This window comes from Mus musculus, chromosome 17 (assembly GCF_000001635.26).
Source record: "Mus musculus strain C57BL/6J chromosome 17, GRCm38.p6 C57BL/6J".
Taxonomy (NCBI): Eukaryota; Metazoa; Chordata; class Mammalia; order Rodentia; family Muridae; genus Mus; species Mus musculus.
Window position 1 is genome coordinate 31,093,291 of NC_000083.6, and position 20,400 is coordinate 31,113,690.

The following is a 20,400-nucleotide window of genomic DNA, read 5'->3' on the forward strand; positions in this document are numbered from 1 at the left end:
TTTAAAGGCCTGTCCTCAGCGATCCTCCTCTACCACCCAGGCCCCATAGCCCTGGTCCACCCATGCCCCACAGCCTCCCGTATCAGCATCACAGTCTGAGAACCAACAGTTCAAGCACACCCTGTGGGAGACATTTCGGATGCAACTGCAAACATGGTATAGTTCCTGAGACTAATACAGACACCTGTGATACTAGTGATTTCAGTTACTGGGGGAGCAGGGAGAAAGATAAGTCTCACTATCCCATAGAGTGCTGAATTGTTTCCTAATATCAGAAATTATGATTTTTGTCTTTCAAAATCGTCACTATAAGTTCCTCTTTATGACATGCACATTTAATGATCAAAGAATTGAGACAGGGAGGGAGTGGAGTGGGGTAGTTTCTTGGGGCTGGCTGTTTTTTCAGACTACCCTAGCAATTCCTAGAAGACCGAGAGTACTTGTGTATCCCAGAGATGCAGAATTAGCCCTGCCAGGCTGGGTACCCAGAAGAAGCTAGGGAAGCTGCCCATTGCCTGGGAGCAAAGCAGGACCCACCACAAAGCCCTGCTCCTTGGCAGTGGCCATGGGAGGCTGGAGTCCAGAATGAGTTTATTAGTCCCTACAGGTATTATAAAGCTGCTGTTCTTCTGTGGGCACAGGAAGGGAGAACTGCAAAGATGTGTCCTTGGGTGGAAAGGAAGATAGAGGGCCTCTGGAAGCTCTTCTGGTGCTTAGAAACACCTAAGAGGCAAGAGGCTCAATGGGCACATGCAGGAGGAGTTGACACGGAGGCTTCTGGGGAGGTTGGATGGTCTTCCATCCCTGGCAGGGCACAGGAGGCTCCAGCCTTCTCACCTGCAGTCAGAAGGTCCTCCGATCACACTTGGATCAGTCGTGGGGCTGAACTGTCTGAAATAGCTGTGATATTGTCTCTGAGCCACCTGAGCCTGAGGCACCTGCCGGGTACACTTGTGATCCCAGGGCAGTTGGTGTAATCTGGGCTGCAGATGGAGTAGCTGTTGGTATATGTCTTTGCCCTGTGGCTGTACTGAGGGACATCCCCTATGGGACATATCCAGGCATCTTTGTGTAGCAGGCAAAGAAAAGCCATTTCCAAGTGGTGTGATAAACACACCGTCTGGGAGAGGCCTGGTGTGTGGCTTGTCTCCTTGCTGATCCCTTGTTTCGGGCAGGTAGAGTACTAGCATGCTGTATTCTGCATCACTTGGTCCCTCTGCTCCATCCTGTTGCCATGGTGAATGGTTCTACTGGGAAGAGTCCAGGAGGGAGGGAGGGAGACCCCCTCTCTTGTTTGCCTCTCCAGGCCACCTGAAGGACCTGGCTCATGGGCACCTGTCTTCTTTTCTTGGCAGGGAGACTGGCATGAAAGGGGCAGTCCTTATCAATGGAATGCCCCGGGACCTGCGCTGCTTCCGGAAGGTCTCCTGCTACATCATGCAGGACGACATGCTGCTGCCTCACCTCACTGTTCAGGAGGCCATGATGGTGAGCCACCCCTGCCCTTCGCACTACCCAGACCCGCTGACGTGGTCATATCTGGTCCCTTCTCTCTAGCAGAATTTCAACCCTGGTCTTGCTGCCTGCACAGTGTTTTACTAGATCTTGTTTGGCAAAGTCACAATCAAGTTTCTGAGATCATTGGTCGCTAAGTTGAATGACTGTTTCCATAGTAACCACCTTCCTAAGCAACCCCCCCCCCCTTAGTTAGCATTTCTATTGCTGTGATAAAACACAGCAACCTGGGGGAGGACAGGGTTTATTTCACCTTGGAATTTGGGGCCAGAGCTAAAGCAGAGCTTTGAGGAGTGCTCCCTCCTGATTTGCTTCTCATGGCTTTCTCAGCCATGAGAAATTTTCTTATAGCACCTAGGACCACCAGCCCCCGGGGGTGGCGCTTGCCCACAGGTCAATCTGACTGGACCATTTTCTCAATTGAGGTTCCCTCTTTCCGAATGACTCTAGTCTAAGTCATGATGGCATAGCCTAGCAGGCGCACCCTCCGTCTCTGTCCTTGAATCATTCTGTCTTTGGTGGAGTGACTATTCTCTGAGATCCCCATCAGACTCTTCTGTCAGCCATTGCTGTTCAGGCTCTAGGGAGCAGGGATGAACATCTTCAGAATGAAGCCGTGAGGCAGGGCTGCAGGTCTGCCAAAGCCATGTGGGGACTCTGAGGAAGAGCTCTGGCTCCAGAGTCTCTGAGTTTCCTGTCTAAACTCTATGGGCTTTCCATGATGTTGCTTTAACCCCTGGGCTGTGGTTTCCTCGTCTATGAGACTGTCCCAGTGTTGCTAGAATTGTGATGAGCATCACAAGAAGACCCGGAGAAAGACCTGGACCTTGGGGCTCATCAGTGCTGTCCTTACAGGTGTGCCCTGGTTACCTCCACTCTCCCGCGTCTTCTCCTTGTATCTTCACATGAGACTCCAGTGCATAAGTGCAGGAGGAATTTAAAAATACCTTCCCTGCCGGGGCCATGCAAGTGTCCAGATGGAGCCTGTGTCATTGGTTTCCAGAACAGCCAGGCTGGCCTCTCTCCACAGACAGTGTCCCCAACCAGTGCAGGAACTCTGGGCTTTTAGGACCGTTTATCTTATAAAAGCCTACCTCACAGTCAGTGACAGACCCGTGATCTCATTGTTGGGAGAAGAAGCGTCTAGAGTGTCTCATTAATGGGCAATTTAAAAACAAACACTGCCGGGCGTGGTGGCGCACGACTTTTATCCCAGCACTTGGGAGGCAAAGGCAGGCGGATTTCTGAGTTCGAGGCCAGCCTGGTCTATAGAGTGAGTTCCAGGACAGCCAGGGCTACACAGAGAAACCCTGTCTCGAAAAGCAAAAACAAACAAAAACAAAACAAAACAAAAAAAAAAAAACAAACCAAAAAACGACCACTGAGCTCTAGTTGGTAGATGAGCTCTGCTCATCATGGCTTACTCCAAGCCTCGCTGGTGCTGTTTCTCTGCTTTCTGTCACAGTCTCAGTGGGATTGTGCCTCCCCTGGTCCTGAAGAAGACACCATATGAAGCTCTGCACTTTGGTAGCAGATGGGATGCTCATATTGGTGGCCTTCCATCGGAGAGGTCTTGCCCTCATGTTCACGACTTGAACCGGGCAAATCCCAGACAGGGTCCACCACACAGCCCTTTGTATGACTCCAGCGGAGTCGTAGATCAATAAGGAAGAGTGGGTTAAGATTTCAGATCTGAGATCTGTTCTTCTACCTGCTTTGTGGGGAAAGAGAAAGAGAGGGCCAGGCAGGGGCAGGGTTGCAATTCATTCTTCTGCCCTAGTACTAGGTAAGGGGACCCCGTCCACCACCCAGTGTCCATGAACAGTGTCAGGAGATCTGCCTGCTTACTTGGCCTCTAGTGGAGTTTTGGTAGGCTTGGAGTTTTGGTAGTGCAAAAAAAGGATTTGCACACAGACGGCAGGCAGCCTGCTGAGAAGGGTTCCCTCACCTCCGGGCTCGTCCTGTGAGTCCCTGAGTGACCCTCTGTGTGTTGGGTGACCTGATCTTAGTGCTTGGCGAGGCACTAGTGAGCCGTGTGGTCGCTTTGACTCTCCAGCTCCTTCACTGTCCTTTTCTGTGGTGACCGTGTCTCCTCCGGGACTTGCTGTGAAATAAATCTGTTTTATAATAATCACATAATCAGTTGGGGACTTGTGCAGACAGCACTTTTGGAATGTTTCTCACCTTTTACACTTCAAGGTCCTGGCTCCCATGGCCCCCTGCTTCCTGGCCACTGGCTACCCACCTTCAGCAATTGTACATTTTTATGCGGCTCTCTTACCTCATGTCCATCCTGACATGTTCTTGCAGCACTCAGTGTCACAAGATGGGCAGCTGGCCTTGTAGAGGTAATGCAGGTCTACCTTTGTCCCACTCTCAGGCCCAGGGCCTCTTCAGTCCCCTCCCCTGTCTCTCTGTCTCTGACCTGACCCCTTCAGCAAATTCCCTAACTAATGAGGTAGATTTTAAATGTATTGTGCTGGTTCAGGAAACTGAGGTCCAGGTGTGCCCAAGAACACAGAATCTGGTATACTCTAAACAGGGCTGAACCTGGGCCAGGTGAGTCTATCTCAGGGTTTAACCAAGCAAGGCTGGGGACCCCACACTATCCTGCTAAACAGGATCTGAGTAAGCAAACCAGGAGGTTTATCCTGCCACCCAACTGTGGATCCTCCCAGCCTGACAACTTCAAGGTCCTGAGTGCACAACTGGTTCCTTGCCAGGCCTGTTTCATCAAACCCTCCTTCCTAGGGTTTCCTTGTCTCTGTGCTGTGCACATCTGGCTTAGCTCATGGGGATTCCAGAGATAACCAGAAGCATAGCAGACCCACATGAGTCTCCCAGGACACCCACCTCTCTATCAGGCCCTGGATGTGGGAAACCGAGACCTCTTGGGTGTCCTGAATCCATTAAGTAGCTCAAAAGTTGATGGGACAGTGGACCATGGTGTGGCTTTTACTGCAGTGTGTCTCTGAATCATTGTGTGGCTTTGACCATGGTGTGGTTTTGACCACGGTGTGGCTATGGACCTTGTTTGGATCCTGTGAACCTCATGCTTCCTGAAGCTTACTGTCATGGTTTGAATATGCTTGGCCCAGGAAGTGGCACTATTGGTAGGTGTGGCCTTGTTGGAGTGGGTGTGGCCTTGTTGGAGTAGGACATGTGTCACTGTGGATGTGGGCTTTAAGACCTTCATCCTAGCTACCTGGAAGCCAGTCTTCCCCTAGCTGCCTTTGGAACAAGATGTAGAATTCTCGGCAACTCCTGCCCCATTCCTTCCTAGACATTGCTATGCTCCCACCTTGATGGTAATGGACTGAACCTCTGAACCTATAGCCAGCCCCAATTAAGTGTTATCCTTATAGGAGTTGCCTTGGTCATGGTGTCTGTTCACAAGAGTAAGACCCTACCTGAGACGGGGCCTCACTGGTGTTCTCTTGCCCACAGGTGTCCGCGCATCTGAAGCTGCAGGAGAAGGATGAAGGCAGACGAGAGATGGTGAGTTTGCTGCTCTAAGCCATACGTGTGGCCCAAAGTGTGATTCGAGCACACATGAACTGTGAGGGGAGGGGCTTGTTCCTCCCTTCTGGATTTTTTTTCTGTTGATTTTCTTTGCCTCCCCTTGAGTGCGTGCGCATACATGTGTGTGTGTGTGTGTGTGTGTGTGTGAGTGAGTGTGTGTTGGGGGGCTCTGGGGATAGACTGATATTTAGATCTAGCAGTCTGCGGCCTTGGATTCTCCCCCTCCCAATATCCAGAAGATGTAAACCTCAGGGCCTGGCCAGGGGCTCCATCCCCTTGGGTGTTTAATATATTTTAGATTAAACTATTCTTTTTTTAAAGAAACACTGACAATGGGGATGGTTAGTCATTGGTTTAAAAATAACTCCCTTCTGCCCACATACCTTCGCAAGGAGGAATTGGGCTCTTTCGTCGTATTAACCAGCCGTTTACAAAGAAAATAAAAACCATCGTAGCCTAGCTGACTTCTCCTCCCACTTACCAGTTCCCGGGCTCCCTGAGCCCTGAAGGAGCAGAGAGGGAAACAAGCAGGACCCTGGAGGTTCCCGGGGTGGCGTGGGGGAATGCCTCTCAGTCCATACTCACTGGCCACCCAGGGAAGCTCATCTTGCCTGTTTCTTGCTATCTCTGGTGCTGCTGAAATGCTCTGCAGGAGAGAGATGTCACAGAAGCCCCGCCCTTTTACATGATGCTATCTGTGCCTTCTAACACCTTCCAAGGCCAGGCAATGGGGGCAGTGCTATTGACTGGCAGTTGCCAGGGACAGGTTTTGCTGCCCTTGTGGTCACACTCTCAGTCCCAACCCCTTCACTGCCTAGAACGGCTAATACAGTAGTATACATGGCTGGCTATGACAAGGCAGCTGAGGCTCCCCCTCTCCTCTCTCACAGGACCCTCACACTCTGGGGTTCTCTGTCATGGTAGTGAGGTATGCACTGTGGAGGCAAAGAACTCGTTTCTGAGGTGAAAACTTCCCTGGATCTACTAAAAATGTTTCCTGTGGAATTCTCTCATTCTGAGATCAAGGGCAAGATACTGGACCATTTGTAGCCAACACAGAGAAGATATGGGAAGTACAGGGGCCCCATGTGGGCAGTTAATGGGAATGGGGCTTGTGACCTCATCCTGTAGGGTGAACTTAAAGAGCCTCTGTGTCCAGCAGTCTTCTCTGAATCATGTGACTTAGAAAGACACCACCCCCAAGTCCCCACTGACAACCCCCAGACCTACCTCCATCCCTCCTTCGAATGAAGACAAGAAGAGACAAGGCTTAAGAGCTGACCTCCCAAGATGATATGCTACAATTCTAAGCCCAGTACTTCAGACTTAACAGGCTGTTTCCAGAGGTCATTGGGATGGCCCTGATCCAATCTCACTTTGTCCTTACAAGAAGAGGAAAGTCACTCATAAGCTCACTCAGAAGGATTCTGCTGAGGGCCCGGGGAGAAGACACTGTCTGCAAGCTGGGAGGAGAGGGGTCAGGAGGGACTGGGAGAGCCACTGCTGGGAAGAGGGGTCAGGAGGGGCTGGGAGAGCCACTGCTGGGAAGAGGGGTCAGGAGGGGCTGGGAGAGCCACTGGCTGTCATACTTGAGCTTAACCAACCAGCCTTCAGACTCTAAGGTGGCATTTCCAGTGTCTGTACCTTCAATTTGGGATACTTGGTCATGGCAACCCAAGCTGACTTAAGTCAAGCAACCATTGGGATGACAAAAGAAAGCTCTAGAAAGAAAGAAGGAAAAAGAAAACCAAGTGTCAGAACACGGTGTGCCAAGGTGAGCCTGAGATGACTGATGCCAGAGAATGGGGTCCTCTGTACTTTATCTGATACGGCCCCAGCACTTCCTGGCCAGGCATCCCATCTTCACTGGCAAGGAGGAAAGCCACCCATGCTGGAACAGTGGTGAACCTGGCAGAAGCCAAAAGCGAGTCCAGAGGGACCTCTCTCCTTTAGAGCATCCTTGTGGCTCCTGGTGACTTATCAGAAAACTGTAGTAGTCTTGGGGACCAATTCCCATCCTGGTCTCTCCTATCTACCAACCTCCCAGACTCGACAAGGGACCAAAGCTCTAACCTTTGTGATGCCTCGCCAGTATCTTGACAGTTGCCACCAAGTAAAGTAATAGTGGCTGTGCTGATTTTCCTCCCTGATGTCGAAGATGCTGGTCTCTCTGGAGGGTGAGCAGCTGGAAAGGGAGCTTTGTCTCTTAGCCTCAAACCAGAGACCCAAGGTCAGAGCTGGCCACGGACTCTCATAGTGTGGAGATGAGCAGACCAGAAGGGGAAGGTCCTACAGAGAAGTAGAACTGACCACAAAGGGGGCCAGCCTCTTTAGCCCTGGCTTCTCTGACCCTCTCTAGATAACTTAGCCTATATAACCCATGCTCAGGGCCCCCACCACCTTACAGGCAGCATGGGCTGAAGAAGACAGTATCATTCATGTCTTCAAGTTGTTAAGCTCTCTGTGAGTGCAGGATGGAGAGATGGAGACTGGCTGTTTCTCCACAGCCATGGCTCTGTGGTCAGCATTTCCGAGGTAGCTGGGGAAGCTGAATTCTCTGGACTCGGGCCTCTGAGCAGGCAACCACTGCAAGGCAGGCATTTGGCCTCCTGTGCCATCTTCGCCTCTGATGCTCTTTGGTGTTGGGAACAAAAAAAAGGGGGGGGGAGCCAGGGGGGCCCGGGGAAAGTGGGGGAAGGGAAAAGAGGCCCATGCCCCACCAGAGTTTCCCTATTCTCTGATCAGTCAGGTGTGGGAGGGCTGCTACCTACCCTACCCACTTATCCCTGGGTGGGCATTCCTCTATCCCACTCTTCAGGGGGTGGCCAAGGGGCAGCCTTGCCTGGGGACCCCCCCCAAGCTACCTTGCTAAAGTCCCAGGGTTTCAGGAGAGAGGGAATAGGGGAAGAAGTTCCCAACACTGACCAGAGTGCGCAGGGGGCCTTGAAGAAGCAGAGAAACTCTATGGTTTCTTTATTATAGAAATGCAGGGGGAAAGAGAGAAGGTAGGAGAGGTGGGAGAGAGGGGAGGGGAGAGGAGAGGAAGAGAGAGAGAAAGAAAGAGAGAAAGGGAGAGAGAGGGTGAGAGTGAGGGGTAAGAGGTAAGAGCGGAAGAGTAAGATAAGAGAGCGTGGTGGGGCCGAGCACCCCTTTTTATGGTCTTCAGTGTTGCTAGGTAACTGGGGAGGAGTTTAGCCTGAAGGTCAGAAGCTTGGGCCATTGCTTACTTGACTACTGACCATGCTTCTCTTGTGGGGGCTGTGGTGGGCGGTAACTTAGGCAGGGGCCAGAGTTCCAGGAGCATGAGGGAACGCCTACCATGTCATGTAGGTAAATTATTACCATCACAGTTCAGACCTCAGCTTGACTGGATACCAGCCTGCAATTCCACACACTTTGGCACTATCAGAGTCTAGCTTCTAGCTTTAGCCCCTCTCCTGGGTGCTGCTCAGGGCCCTAGGAGCCCACTCTGCTGCTGGAGTGGCATCTTTTAGAGAAGCCTGGAACTTTCTGGAAAATGTCATAGTTTGGTCTCAGTCTGACAGGATTCTCAACATGTGCCCAGACTCCATTTATTCTGCTCTAAGAAATGTCTCCAAGAGAGACAAGCCCAAACCCGTCCTCCAACCATAGCCCATGCCGAGTGTCACAGAAAGTCAACCATGTAGATTTGAGGCCATCCCACGTCCAGCATGTGTGTGTGACCAGAAACTTCACTTGCCATGAGATTTCTCGGATGCCTGCAGCTCTTGCCTTTTCTGAGAACCCATGACAAGCATCTCAAGGACAGATCTGCAGCAGGACACTACCCTGGCTCATTTCCCATCAGCCCCTGCAGCACCTTGGTGAATGCTGTATATGGGGTGTGGGAGAACAACGGAATGGAATGTTCTAGCACATCGTGGAGTATGCTGTTCGTAGCCTGCTTTGTTTCCCAGAGAAGGCACCTTGACCCGAGGAGCTCTCTGCTATAGCTGCTTCCTCGAGAGGGAGCTCACCATGGACAGTCTTGGGCTGCTGAAACCGTCCCCAGAGGGCGAGGCTCCAGGAGGACTTGAATTTCAAGTGGCCGTGGGGATTTTTGTTTTCTCTTGTATTGTTCCATTTGCTTATTTAGGGAAACACAGAGATGAACTTGTGGAGTTGTTTTGTTTGTTTTTCTTTTCTGACTACTTTTATACCCAAACCAACCTATGTAGTTAGTGTCACTTCTAAGACAAGGTTGGAGAGGAAGGGCCAGGCCTGATGGTTGTATGTAGAAATACATCATGTGGGCAGAAGGACAGTCACCAAATGCTGGGCTCTATTCCCACTTGCCTGCCATGAGCTTCCCTGAAGAAATCAGGGCGCGCTTTATGTATGGAATGCCCCCCTGGAGGAAGCCACCCCAGCCACCCTGCAGGATCAGCTAGTGTCTGGAAGAGCCTGGAAGCCTTGTGCTGAGAAAAACAGCAGACACTGCGGCAAGAAGCAAAAATGCCTAAAAGACAGAGTTGGCCATCATGGTCCTGCCTCTCTGGCCTTTCCTGGACAGCCACACAGAAGCTGTTCCCAGGTTGGCACCCATCTCCCAGAGCTATGGCATTCCAGGAGACCATGGTGCTGGGTTGAGGGTATGAGCACGAAGAGACAGAGCAGGACTTGAACCTGCACCAACCCCACCAGCAGTGGATTCTGAGGGGCTCTTCCACCAGCGTTTCACTTTGTACTGACCACGCATAAACAATTCAGATGTCCAGAGTGGAAAGTTTCTCCTTTGTGCCTTCTTCTCCTCTCAGATGACCTCATCTCCCTAGAGAAGCTATTGGCCAAGATCCTTCTGGTATGGCTACCAGGGACTGGCTGTCTCAGAGCTGTCCTGCCTCTGGGCAAACTCTGGAGGGAATCACTGAGCACCCTGGAGAGGAGCCTGGCAGAGATGTGGTAGCTGGATCAGCCTCTGCTTCCCAAGAGCCTGCTGACCCATTTGTTTCCCTCAGCCAATAGTAGGTCACCATCGTGGACCAATCAGAGGACTTTATGCATAACTAACCATATCTGTTACTATTCTCAACCTTTATCCTACGGCCCTGGGCATGGGGTGGCCACTGTGTCAGGTATAATACAGATCGGATCACTGCCTTGATCCATTTACCTGTGTACCGTTTAAGTGGCCTCATGACACAGCTGGCTCAGGGCACGTGTTAGGAAACTTGCAAGGGAATTGTTCGTATGTTTTGTGTGAGATGAGAAACAGGGTGGTAGCTGTTGGGGGTCCAGCAAGGCACTTTGAGGTCATCACAGAGTGATGGTCAATGACACGTCGGTGCTGGTCACAGGCCTGATTATCCACTTACTCATGTGTCCATTAATCCATCCACTGACCAGATATTTATAGGACATTTCTTCGTGCTAGATGTTAGGCTCAACTTAGAAGGGAAGGGTGGTATGCGGTCTCACCAGCTGGAGGATTCTCGAAGACTCCAGCCCTTGTCTTGAACCCTCAGTGCTGCTTCTTGCCTCTTGACAGTTCTTCCTGTCTCTCCAGACAGGGCCACTCACTTGGGGTGGCCTAGGACAGCTCGGCACTGTAGACATTTGTGTATGGACTGTCAGGGTTATACCCAGCAGAGCAGGGCATCCCGCCAGGCTCAGCATGTGTTCTTGACAGCCATAAAGTTGGAAAGTTGTTTCCTAAGAGAGACTATGTTGTTTTGTTTTTGCTCACAGGTCAAAGAGATCCTGACAGCCCTGGGCTTGCTGCCCTGTGCCAACACACGCACGGGGAGCCTCTCAGGCGGCCAGCGGAAACGCCTGGCCATTGCCCTGGAGCTGGTCAACAACCCGCCTGTCATGTTCTTTGATGAGCCCACCAGGTAAGCCTGTGTCTGGGGTCTGGACTGCTGACCTGGGGAGAGGGGGGAGTCACTTCTAGAGTCTGTTCTGAGGTTTTGGAGGTGGCCTTGCTGTCTTGGTATGGCCCTGGAAGGGCTACAAGAGACTGCCCCATCTGTGGGGTGACAGGACAAAGCCACTGACTCAGGCTTCTGTGTGTTTGCGACCTTGGGTACTGAGTGTAGAACTATGGTCGGAGTTTGGAAACATCCCTTCATAGTGTCCGACGCTCCCTTGTTCTGAGTTTTCAATGGTGTAGCTTCCTGAGGGCTAGTGTTGTGGGGTGCTCTGAGAAAAGGGCCTGCAGTCCCTCCCATTCCGAGTGGCTCACTGCCTTCATGTGACCATGTGAATCCTGACTTCTGCCCCAGGCACACCTGCTTACCCTTGGGGAGATACACAGGTCACTAGTTAGTCAGCCTGCCTTTCTGCCATGCACGTTATATTCAGGCATTCCCAACAAAATAGGTTGGCTGCATGGGGCTGCTCCTGACTGACTTCTCGTAGACTTCTTTGTCTCTTTCCTACCGGGTGCTTGTCTCGTGGATGCCCACTGAACTTGAGAGCCATCCCTAGCATTCCAGGGAGGTCCACATCTATCTCAGCCCAGCCTAATGCCTAGCCCACAGTGGGCCCCCAAAACAACTTCAAGAAACCTTAAAATTGCCTGTCACAGCCTCACTGCCCTGGAAGAAAGCTGGTGCTCAGAGGTGCCCACTGTGGCTCCTCCCACTTGTTGGGAGCTTCCTAGTCGAAGCAAGAGGGGCTTGGGAATTCAAGCAGGAGAGGAGAGAACTCACCCAGGTGTGCCAAATACTGGCACAGCCCCCCTCCCCAAAGCCTCAGGACTCTGCCTCCCCACAAAAGCCATCAATATAGTCAATAATCAGCAGGAGCACCCCTCCCCCTCCCCAACTGCCCAAGTAGGGGGAAGGGTGTGGCATTGTGACTACTGACTACCAGGCCTTGCTGTTTACTTTGGAGGCCAGCTATTTACCTAGCTGGTTCTGATGTCTCTCCCCAAGGCAGGTGGGGATCCCCTCCCCCATTCCACAGCCGGGCCTTTGGGAATCTTCTGGGCTCTCTCCCGTATCCTTGTCAGAAATAAAATACAGCATATACAGCCCCTGTGGAAGTGTCACCCTTGAACAATTACAGGGGCTGAGAAGAGCCCAGCCTTGGGGGGTGGGGCGGGGCAGGGAGTTGTGTGCAGCTACAGGTCCTCCCTCTGTAGTGACTGCCCAGACCCCCAAGACTTGGGGCACTGAGTTTGTCCCTCATATTTTTAGTATCTCACGGTGTCTTTGACTTGCAGTGGCCTGGACAGCGCCTCCTGCTTCCAAGTGGTGTCTCTGATGAAAGGACTGGCCCAGGGTGGCCGCTCCATCGTCTGTACCATCCACCAGCCCAGTGCCAAGCTCTTTGAGCTCTTTGACCAGGTGTGTGGCACCCTCCCCTGTCCAGGTCCTTGACCTACCCCAGGATTCTTACCCCAGACTCCATCCTAAGATCCCTGACAGGGTAGAGATAGCCTGAAAAAAATGAGACCCTAGGTCTGTATTCTTTCCACTAGTTTTCAGGGTGATTGGCTGACTGGTTGGTTAACTAGCTGGTTGATTGATTAATGACTGACTGGTTGAATAACTAATTGACTGGCTGACTGACAAGCTGGCTGACCCATGGGCAGGCTGACTGAATGACTGACTGGCTGACTGACTCACTGGCTGAATGAATGATTGATTGATTGATTGATAGATTCACTGGCCAAATGCGTGGAGGGCTGAGTGAGTGAGAGCCGCCATTGCTCTGCAGAGGTGAAGGCTGCAGTTGATACCTTTCTCTCTTTGCTTCCTCTTAGCTTTATGTCCTAAGTCAAGGACAATGCGTATACAGGGGAAAGGTCTCCAATCTCGTGCCGTATCTGAGGGATCTGGGTCTGAACTGCCCTACCTACCACAACCCAGCAGACTTTGGTGAGTAGAGCCCGCCCAGCTGGAAGGAAAGGGGGGGCTCTCCCCCATTTTTTGTGTCCCACTTTGACCTGATGTGTGTGTCAGGAGTTGTTGTCATGTCTTAACCAATGGTGCGGGGCCATCCTATGAGAACTCCAGGCCGTCTTCTCTTCCAGGAGGACTGATCTAATGGCCAGCATCTGCCCTATCTTTGCATGACCTCACCCTTCTATGTGGACACTGGTCACTAAACTTAGGACCAACCCTCCATCCTGATTGCTTCCCTTGCTACTTAGGGCCACCCAGAGGTTCCAGTTGAACAGCCCTCGTTTATGGCTTTTCTCCCACAGCTGTGTTCCTCTCAGACATCTGGCCACACAGCTCTTGGGGTTCCATATGTCACTTTCCAAATTGTGTCCTGGGGACCTTGGCCCTTGTCAAACATTCCTTACCTACATGAAGCAGACTGTCACAAAGTGGGGAGGAGAGGAGGCAGGTGGGGAAAGTGCCCCTTAAAGGGAAGAACTGGGTGTATTTCAGTATTGCGGGAAGTATTCAAACAGGAACCTGCCCGCCAACTCTCTGAGGGGTCCTGCCATGCTCCTGTGTGCCCCCACTGCCAACTCTCTCCAGATAGCCCCTGCAGCATCTGGCTCCCTTGTCCTGGGAGCAGCTAGTACTTAGCCATAAACCCATGTAGTCAGTGATTCCACATCCCAGTAACTAAATGGAACTGCCAACCTCCCGGTTGCACATCACAATACCCAGGAACCTGGTAAAATCAAGACTCTTAAAGCTTAATTAACCAATCAGATTTATGTATCAATAATATCACAATTTACAAGATGCCAATACAATAATTTTAGAGCCAATTGATAACAATAAAAGCTTTATCCCAATTGATCTAACCTTATGGTACCACAACTACTTATGGCTGGCAAAAACACCACTCTGGTCCGCAGCCATCTTCCTTCACCTCCTACCCTGAGACACTCCCTCTCTGCAACTCTTAATTCTGCCTCCCCTTTCCCTGCCCAATCACAGACCTCCTCTGCACTATTGTAATTGGACTGGGAAAATCCTGCAACATTTCAAAGCCAAGGGAAAGGTCTTGTTTGCAATTGACTTATTCCCTCATATAAGAGAGCAGAGCAACGGTGATGGGCACCACTGAGCGGGGTTTGGAGGGAGATGGAATCCTAGAGAGGAGGATAAGCAGGAGCAGGGAGAAATGTGGACCCATGGGAAGGTGGAGGTATCTGGTGAGGTGAGCATGCCCCTTCCCAGGGGTTGCTCTCCCCTGATGGTCCTCTGGCGGGACTGTGGCACTTTAGGAGTGAAGAGGATAGGCAAGGAGTTTAGAGATGAATTGGGCATTGCTGAGGGCTTGCTCAGCGCTCTGCGTGATGCTGGTCCAGATATGTCCTGGCTTCCACCTAATGTGCACATAGAAAAGCAGTCACCGGTTTGCTGAGGGGTACCAGGGAGGAGGAGTCTCTGGACATCAGTGACATGGTACTCCGATGAGGGCTGTGCTACTCAGGAAGGTGCTAAAGGAAGGAGCAGGATACAGAGGTGTCTAGACGGCAGCAAACTGGAGACAGTCAGCCTAGTCACCCACAGAAGTCTAGGCTGAGGGAACTTGGACGGGGTCCAGGAAGGGCAAAGAAAGTGAGTGAGGAAAGCCAGGAGAGGAGCTGCTTGCTGGGAGGTGAGGGGTGTGGGCTATGGTCCCCAGCCTCAGAGTAGTGGACTCTTGAGTGCTGGAAGCAGCCCTCTGCTGCGGACCATTTTATATACCCAGCACTTGAGCAAGGAGCCCTGCTTCCTCCGCTCCGGCCCATGCTGGTCCAGAGCAGGCATTCAGTGTATGCTGTACAGATAGGTGGTCATGGTGAAGAGGCATGCACATTTGCGCGTTTGCATTTCTGGCCTCCTGACTCCATGAATGGTTTACTGGTGGGAGGTTGTGAGCGGACATCGGTAGGCAACCGGCTGCCGTGGCTGTTGGCCAGCCCCAAGTGTAACTCATTTTAAAGCTTTCACATTGCCATTTGGGCTGTGCTATAACAGAGACCTTCAGTTCCCATCAGCACCGCAGTGATCCTTCCCAGAAGCCCCTGCCTCATGTCACCTTCCGTGTTTCCCACAGTCATGGAAGTGGCATCAGGGGAGTACGGGGATCAGAACAGTCGCCTGGTGAGAGCCGTGCGAGAGGGCATGTGTGACGCTGACTATAAGAGAGACCTCGGGGGCGACACCGATGTGAACCCGTTTCTTTGGCACCGGCCTGCTGAAGAGGTAAAGCGGGTGACGGGATGGGAGAGGTCTGGAGACAGCGCCTGTGGGTAGCTCACGTGCTGCTTGTACATGCTACACTATGCTACATAAGGGCCCTTCCTGGCCAGGGAGGGTGTGGCGAACAAGCAGCTTACTCACCATCTTCACTGTGCTTCCTCAGGACTCCGCCTCCATGGAAGGTTGCCATAGCTTCTCGGCCAGCTGCCTCACCCAGTTCTGCATCCTCTTCAAGAGGACCTTCCTCAGCATCATGCGGGACTCGGTAAGGGCACCTGCTTCCTCGCCCCCTCCTGCAAGCACACTTTCCAGTTGCTGTTTCTCAGTTTGCATCAGTCAGCTATCACTATTGTGCTGCAGTAACAAAAGGCCCCAAGGCATCTGTGTTCATTGTGTGTCTTGCTGATGTCATACATGTACAGTGTGGGTCGAGGTGGGCTTGGACCCATCTCTCTTCTCACTCCAAACCCCAAACTGGATAGCTCCAGTATGGACCTGCGGGAAAGTGCCAGAGGGAGACCGAGGACTGGGTTCACGCAGAGAGGGGGGCAGGAGATGATGGAGGCTTGATAACACCGTGGTCCAGTGGCCACTAGGTAGCCTGCCAGAGAAGGCTGAAGTCTAGGTGTAGCCTCAGGGCTCTGAGCTAGAAGACCTGTAATTTACCATGTGGGCTCAGGCTCATAGCAACCCAAGTCACAGCAAGTGAGGGTCTCCTGTAGAACCATCCCCAACATTGCTTTGTCTCCTCTGCCGGGAGGCGGGCCCTGTTTACTAGATTTGAATAGAAGCAACAAACCATAGTTTCAGTAGTACATGAGCTCAGAGTGTGTATGTGCGCGCGTGTGTGCGAGAACATGTGTGTGCGTGAATGAATGTACTTGATATGGACTCTGGTTATTTCCCTGGAGGAAAGGGCAGGGGTCTCATATGATCTGCTGTCATGAGAGTCAGAATCCGATGCTTCTGGTGGCCTTGGCCCTGTCCCCTCTCTCCTGTGCACCCGGTAAAAGCTGTGCCTGCCCCCTTAGGTCCTGACACATCTGCGAATCACCTCGCACATTGGGATCGGCCTGCTCATTGGCCTGCTGTACCTGGGGATTGGGAACGAAGCCAAGAAGGTCCTGAGCAACTCCGGCTTCCTGTTCTTCTCCATGCTGTTCCTCATGTTTGCTGCCCTCATGCCCACCGTTCTGACCTGTGAGTGTCCCGTCCCTTCTAGCTGGGACTCCTGCCCAGGCTTGGGGACAGAGGCCTTGCCTGGACCGTACGGGGATTTTACAGGTCTTGATGCTTCAAATTCCACCTTTATATTGTTGACGAAACAGGTTGTGCTGTGTTTCCTATTGGATGAGAAACTATAGTATAGTAGGTTCGGGAGAAAGAACATACTGCCCTTTTAGAGGATCTGCATTTGGTTTTTAGCATCCATGTTGAATGGCTCACAGCCACATGTAACTTCAGCTCTAGGGGATCCAGTGCCTCTGGTCTGTGGGCATCTGCATATATGTCACACACACACACACACACACACACTGTGTTTAGTACAGATGATCAGATCTCAGTGAAAGGCAGCAGGGCATGATGGAAGGCAGTTCCCCAAAGTCTGCTATTTAAGAGACCCTCAGTTTGGCTGCACCTATCTAACCAGTAGAGTTCAGGTGTGCAGATAGCCTGGACGGCCAGCTATGGCCAATCTCTTTGGATTAGAGAGTCGGTGAGCCCATCAGAGATAATGCTGGCCAGAATGGTCCCATTAGCCACCATGAGGACACTTGGTGTTGTCAGGGACTTGGTCCACTCTGGGTCTTCATGGAACCACTTGGATTGATTTCTTTTTTTTGCTGCTATAATAAAATCTCACAAACAACAGCAGCTTAGAGAAGAAAGTGTTTAGTGGGTGTACAGTCCCAGAGCCAGCCTCTGTCATGGTGGGGAAGGTGCAGCGCGCCCGCAGGACCAGGAAGTGGAGAGTGGAAACAGGAAATGGGTCAAGGCTGTCAATTCTTAAAACCCCACCCCTCATGGGATATACTTCCTCCCACAAGGCTCTGCCTCCTAAAGGATCCATAACTTCCGCTAAACAGCACAGCCAACTGGGGACCAAGTGTTCACCTTCAGGGGACATTCCTCATTCAAACCATCATGGAATGTACCTTTTCAGTTTTTCAAGACAGGGATTCTCTGTATAGCCCTGGCTGTCCAGGAACTTGAGCTGTAGACCAGGCTGGCCTCAAACTCACAGAGATCCGCTAGCCTCTGCCTCCCAAGTACCAGGATTAAAGATGCAGCTCTTGCTATTAGAGAAACAGCTGGTGGGTTTTTTCTAGACCAGTGAATGTAGGTTTCATCTTTTGTTTAAAGTCTGAGGTCTGGCGTGTTGGGGGCCCACACTGTGATTTAGGTCAGAAGCCCCAGGGCTCAGCCCAAGGTAATCCATGTGCATATCTCAATCCCTGGCTGTGCCTATCCAACCATTCTCTTCTGCTTTCCTTCTTGTTGTAGTTCCCCTGGAGATGAGTGTTTTCCTCCGGGAGCACCTGAACTACTGGTACAGCCTGAAGGCCTACTACCTGGCAAAGACCATGGCCGATGTCCCCTTTCAGGTATGCGAGCCACCAAGTGATTTGCCAGAGGGAACAGACATTCTCCACACCCCACAAGAGCTGGGTGGGACGGGTTTCCACCAGTGTTCTGCTGAGAAGAGAAGGGGCCCTGGGGGCGGGAGACAAGCAGAGCCCCACGGGGACACAGACTCTGTACTTGCAGATCATGTTCCCTGTGGCCTACTGCAGTATCGTATACTGGATGACGTCCCAGCCGTCGGACGCTGTGCGTTTTGTGCTGTTCGCTGCTCTGGGTACCATGACATCGCTGGTGGCCCAGTCCTTAGGCCTACTGATTGGAGCTGCATCCACATCCCTGCAGGTACAGCCGAGGAAGTGCTGAGCAGCGCTGGGCTTCTCTCTGTCTCCTCCGTCTAACTATGGGGCTCAGTGAACACTTAACCCTGTTGTTAACTCATAGGTGTCTAACTTCTAGGGTGTTCTCACAGGAACGAATTAGCATTATCTTCAACAATCAGTATGGCCTTCTTGCAGTAGGGGCTTTCAGGGTGGCTGTGACTACACACTGCACACACCCAGACATGAATTCTAAATGTCAGCTCATATTATACCAAGCACACCCATTTTACAGGTAGGGAAGACTAAGGACCTTGACTTGTTGGCATCACACAGCTGGCACAGAGACCAAGCTCTCCACACCTCTAGCCTTGCCTCAGTAGGTTTGCTTAGCCACCCTTTGGCATACCAGTGGTGGATACCCACTTTTCATCTCACCCAGAGCCTCACATAGCTCTTCTCTGTGTCTTTGAGCCTGGCCTCATCTCCAGTCCCCAAATTGCCTCCCCTGCCCTTACAAACCATAGCCATTGGAGGCTCTTGAGGTCCCATGCCACGTTCCAAGGGCTCCTGGGTACCACCTGCTTCCCAGTTCATCTCTGGTGTTCCCAACAGTGGCTTCCAGCTCTCCAGGGTCTAGGTTCCTCACTCAGAGGTGGAACCTGTATCTGTATGGTATCTGTCTCATAGCATTGTCATGAGGGCCAAAGACAACACCCCAGAGAAGAGGCTGGGACATCCCAATCCCAAATCAGGCCAGTGGAAGAGTATCTGTCACCCCATGTTGACCTTTCACCTCAATGTGGCCTGTGCACCCTTGCCAGTCCCATGTAGACATCAGAACCATGCTTTCCATAGATGGCTTTATCCCCTAATGTTGACACCACCCCCCATCTCACCTTCTCAGACCTTCCCCCTAGAGGACCCCAGAGGATGTATCTGACTAGATACTGGATGCTCTTTAGCTCATTTATGAACAACACACACATACAACAAGCATGGCACAGCCACACCTTAGAGTCTTTCCTGCAGAGCCTGGCCTTTGGGAGCTGCCACTTGCAGCCTGCTGGGTGTTGTCCTTAGCTCTCAGGGGACAGCAGGACCCCAGAAGAGGGATCCACTAGATGGGCCCCCATGGGGTCCTCAAAACCCATCTCTGGCATTTGGTGTCACAGCAGGTTGATGACTCATATTTGCCTCTAGGTGGGATCCCCCAGAGAGGTGGCCCTACCCAATTATCAGCTCCAGGTACAGCTATAAACTGCTCACTAAGACTCCTCAGAGACCACTCCCAGAAAATATTGGCCTCTGCCCTCAGGAAATGCCGTTGATTTCGTTCAGCATCCTTTCTCAGCTGGGGTCTCAGGGCCTCTCTTCAGGAGATTAACTTTTGGCCCCGCCAAGGAACATTCTTGGTCACCATCTTGGACATCTTGGCCAGCCCAGGAAGACTCTAGCCCTTTGACACACTTCCTTTCCAGCCACTGGGATATCCTCAGGGTCACCTGAGTGGGTGAGATAGCCCTCCCCCCTTGCAGTGAATGCCTTTCATGTCCCGCTGCATCTCACTCCAGGTTGCGACATTTGTGGGTCCCGTGACAGCCATCCCCGTCCTGCTCTTCTCCGGATTCTTTGTCAGCTTTGACACCATCCCAGCCTACCTGCAGTGGATGTCCTACATCTCCTATGTCAGGTACCTTCAGGGCGGTAGCGGCAGAGGTGTGGGGGCGGAGGGGGTGGGTCCAAGAACTGAGCATTAATGGAGCTAAATCGGCATCCAAGGATCTTCCTCTATGTCTCCCTTAGTTTTGTGCCTCTCCAGTGCACACAAGCACATATAGCCTCATACCCTGGAGATGCTATGACATGCCCTCCTATTCTGGGTGTTCCCAAGGGAGCGTCTGTATTTTATGGGAAAAGTGCCACAATGAGATCCTGATTATAAAACCTGAACCAAGCACCTGGCGCACAGCATGCTCTCTCTCAAACACCCCAGTGCCTTCCAACAAGGATTTTTTTGACAACCTGGGTCCAGGGTCTACCAGAGTCTCTGCCCCTCTGCTGAGTGACTCTGCACACTGGGCATTCTCTGGGCAGTCGATGTCTGCCCCTAGTCCTTGGCCTGTGTCCTCACCCCGACCCTCAGCTGCAGTCACAAAGGTCCACGCTGGGAACAAGTGTTTCCAAGAGTGTCAGCTTAGCCCCCACTACATTGTTTAGGAGAACAAGACAGACACAAAGCCAGTTGTGCAGAGTTTCAGCTGCCTGTCTGCTTGCCAATCCTGGGAAACCGGACACCAGCGCCTTTCATCTGAAGATCCCTCCTTTTGTTCTGC

The 20,400-nt window shown here is 51.9% G+C and overlaps 1 protein-coding gene across 1 annotated transcript in view; it reads left to right on the forward strand.

The window, feature by feature from the left end:
* Positions 1-20,400, forward strand: part of Abcg1 (ATP binding cassette subfamily G member 1) — a 60,291-nt gene that overhangs the window by 35,597 nt on the left and 4,294 nt on the right. Inside the window, exons 4-14 of the mRNA NM_009593.2 lie at positions 1,356-1,488; positions 4,963-5,013; positions 10,747-10,892; positions 12,227-12,350; positions 12,770-12,884; positions 15,016-15,164; positions 15,325-15,426; positions 16,193-16,361; positions 17,667-17,767; positions 17,931-18,089; positions 19,639-19,757. Coding sequence (NP_033723.1) covers positions 1,356-1,488; positions 4,963-5,013; positions 10,747-10,892; positions 12,227-12,350; positions 12,770-12,884; positions 15,016-15,164; positions 15,325-15,426; positions 16,193-16,361; positions 17,667-17,767; positions 17,931-18,089; positions 19,639-19,757 — 1,368 coding nt within the window. The remainder of the gene's footprint in view (positions 1-1,355; positions 1,489-4,962; positions 5,014-10,746; positions 10,893-12,226; positions 12,351-12,769; positions 12,885-15,015; positions 15,165-15,324; positions 15,427-16,192; positions 16,362-17,666; positions 17,768-17,930; positions 18,090-19,638; positions 19,758-20,400) is intronic.